The 3,715-nt window shown below is 38.5% G+C and overlaps 1 protein-coding gene across 1 annotated transcript; it reads right to left on the reverse strand.

Annotated features, from left to right (window-relative positions):
* Window positions 1-1,493: 1,493 nt before the first annotated feature.
* Window positions 1,494-3,028, reverse strand: LOC138875537 (uncharacterized). The gene is made up of 4 exons (XM_070154373.1): window positions 2,663-3,028; window positions 2,259-2,507; window positions 1,723-2,029; window positions 1,494-1,573 (listed from the first exon to the last, which is right to left on the reverse strand). Exons 1-4 carry the CDS (start codon window positions 3,026-3,028, stop codon window positions 1,494-1,496), a joined length of 1,002 nt encoding a protein of 333 aa, XP_070010474.1.
* Between the last annotated feature and the right edge of the window lie 687 nt (window positions 3,029-3,715).

Consider the following 3,715-nt stretch of genomic DNA (forward strand, 5'->3'; position numbering starts at 1 on the left):
CTTATCTTTGCATGAGGTTAAGCTCTACCTCCATAATTGCATAAGGCTAAGCGCTGCCTTCTCTGTGCATGAGACTAAGCTCTGTCTCCAATCTTGCATGAGTCTAATCCCTGACTCCATATCTGCATAAGGCTAAGCATTGCCTTCTATTTGCATGGGACTAAGCCCTATCCCGAATCTTGTATGAGGTTAAGCCTTACCTCCATATTTGCATAAGGCTAACTCCTGCCTCCATACCTGCGTGAGTCTAAGCCCTGACTCCATATTTGCATGAGGCTAATCCTTTCCTCCCCGTTTACATAAGGCTAATCCTTGCCTCCCCACTTGCACGAGACTAAGCATTGTCCCTCTTTGCACCAATATTTTTCTATTTTCTACTACTATCTACTTGCTTTTCAATCGGGCTAAGCTCTGCCCTCCACTTCGCAAGACTAAACCTTGTCTTGTTACATCATATTATTGCATCTCATGGGCTGAAATATCGCCAATTAGTCCAAAGGTGTCATAGTCTAAAGGCACCATCCTCATAGCCGGAAGACACCATACCATGGCCTGAGGATCTCTCAAATTTGCATATCATTATTCAAAGGCGTCATGGTCCGGAGGCACCATTTTCATGGCCCGAGAACACCATTTCGTGGCATGTGAATCCCTCACTAAACAATTCATGGCCCAGGACATCATCTTTAACTGTCCAAAGACAACCTTCATGGTCCAAAGGGAATTTGCATCATGTTTAAATTTCCGCAAATACGTTTGTAGCATTTTTTATCTACAGGTAACCAGCAAGCAAACGCTATCCTAGCAGGAGCGATCTCGCTCCAGTTCCCTCCAACCGTCCCGAACCTTAACCGCTCAACATAGCCGCTTCCACATCTCGTGTTCGTTCTTGCAATAGTTTCATCGGCATACTCCGCAGGTGAATCCAGAACTACACATGGTCTGATTCCTATAAAACCAGGGATATGTAGGCAACTCGAAAACCGGAGCTCGACCTCTATCTTTCAAAATATCCCCATCCGTTCAAAATTGGCCATCATTTCTTTACCCGAAAACTCTTTCATCCTTCCCGGGTAAAGAGGGGCAGCTGTTGATATCCAATTTTTCCCTATAAATTTTAAACATGCATAAATACCTTCAAAATAGCATGCATATATATATATATATATATATATATATATATGCATATATAAGCATGCACAAGGTTTTTATAATTTTTCCATAATTTTAAGAATTTAAATTGATTTATTTTCTCCCCTTTTATTCATAAAATCCCCAATAATAATTTCCAAAATTATTGTTATGATAATTTCTTTATTTGATTTCTCTACTTATGCCAAAATGTGGCTAATATAATTTTTATGCATTTTTACAATTACATTTAGTATTTTTTAAGCTAAATTGCATAATTGCAATGTTTTGTTTTTGATAAACAACTTTTTTATTTCATTCCATCAAAAGAATATACATTACATTCAGTAGATGTTGACCATCTACTCATCCTTTGTTATAAACTCTAGTCTGAGGTTCCTTCTTAAGCTAGATCTATACATGACAATCCAGTACTCTAATGCTATTACACAAGAAACCAGTAAAAGACTCTAGCATACTAAGGGTAGCAGTTTATCTTCTGTAGAGCTTCTTTCCAGTTTTGTATTGAGACCCCCTTCAGGTATATGTAGATAGCTATTTCTTTGCAGATGTTGTTGATTATCAGTTTACCTCCTTGGAATCTCCGCTTATTTCTTTCTCTCCATATAGCATTCACTAGCATGCCAAATACACAGGTAACTATTGCACATTGTCCATTTCTCCTTTTAGCATTCTTGCTTACCCATTCGACTTCACTCTGCCAGTCACAAATAGGTCTATCATATCCCAACCATCTTAGCAGCCTCAACCATAGTTCCTTTGTCAGCGAGCATTCAAAGAAAAGATGGTCAAAAGTCTCAATAGCTTGCTCGCAAAAAAAAAACACTGTTGTGGAGTTTGTATACCAAACTTCAGTAGCCTCTCCACTGTTGCCAATCTATTATGTAATGCAAGCCACATTATTAATTTGAATCTTGGATGCATGTGTGGCTGCAAGATAATGCTCTTCCACTGGACCTTTTTATGTTGAGGGAATTGAAGCCTGTACAATTTTTTAATGCGGAACAATTCACCCCTCTGTAGCTGGTGCAATCTGCTTTCCAGATCCCCTTGAATTCCTTGAAGCTCATTTATCATCCTTCTTGCATCAAAAATTTTCTAACTACCCAGGCTGCATTCCTAGATATAGGCATATCTTCAATCGTATAGTTCTTTATGTAGTAAATGTGCATCCATTTTATCCATAGACTATCCTTCTTCTTTGCCACTGCCCATAGATGCTTTGCAATAGCAGCTTTATTCCAGTATAGCATGTTCATTACATTAAGCCCCCTGCACTCTGTGGCAAACATATTGTTTCCCAAGAAATCAAAGCTCTCCTTGACACAGTAGCTGAACCAGTCCACAAAAATGATCTGCAGATTGCCTCAATCATCTTCATCACTTTCTTTGGTAATAAAAATATTTGTGTCCAATACGATTGCACACCAAATAAAACTGATCTTATCAATTGAAGTCTCCCCGCATATGATAATAATCTCGATGTCCAGCAATTTATCTTCTGAGTTACCTTCTCTACTAGTGGCCAGCACTGAGCAATAGACAGCTTTTTGGAATCCAATGGTACCCCAAGGTACTTGAAAGGTAGGTTGCCTTCAGGGAACCCCAGCTCTTGTAAAATTTCCTCTTTTTTCCAAATTGAAACTCCAGCTATATAGACAGAACTCTTGTCAGCATTTGCTTGAAGACCTGATACCATAGAGAATTTATGAAAAGCTTGTTTTAATAGCCTGATAGATTGTATATCATCCTTGCAAAACATTAGCAAGTCATCCGCAAAACAGACATGTACCACACCCAATTTCTTGCACCTAGGATGGAATTTGAAGTCTTTCATCTTTGTCAATTGTATGAACTCCCTTTGCAAATACTCCATGGCCAGGACAAAGAGATAGGGAGACATTGGGTCTCCTTGCCTTATGCCCTCTTGCCTTTGAAAGGTGTTGTGAGTCCACCATTTATGTTTAGAGAAAATGTAACTGATGAAATGCATTCCATTACCCATCTTGTGAATTTGTAAGGAAACCACATGTCAGTAAGCAATCTTTCTAAAAAATACCATTCTACTGTGTTGTAAGCTTTCCTCAAATCCACTTTAAGAACACATCTTGGAGAGATACCATTTTTATTATATCCTTTGAACAATTCATGTGTGAACAAAATGTTGTCTGTAATACTTCTACCTTCTATAAATACTAACTGTGATCTTCCAATTAGACCTCCAATGACTGGTTTTAGTCTTGCTGTGAGGACCTTTGTGATGATCTTATACAGTGTTGTACAACATGTTATGGGCATATAGTCTTTAACTTGACTAGGATTTTGCACTTTAGGAATCAGTGTTACAGCAGTACTGCTCACTCCTTTATGCAGCCTCCCAGTCACAAAAAAATCCTTCACAACCTCATATATGTCATCAACTACTACTTTCCAATGTCTTGTGAAAAATTCAATTGGAAACCCATCCACTCCTGGTGCCTTATCATGGGGCATATCTTTTATTGCCTGAAGTATTTCATCTCTTGTAACTACTTTGATTAGATCCTCCTTCTGCTGCATATTA

This window comes from Nicotiana sylvestris, chromosome 8, assembly GCF_000393655.2.
Source record: "Nicotiana sylvestris chromosome 8, ASM39365v2, whole genome shotgun sequence".
Lineage (NCBI taxonomy): Eukaryota > Viridiplantae > Streptophyta > Magnoliopsida > Solanales > Solanaceae > Nicotiana > Nicotiana sylvestris.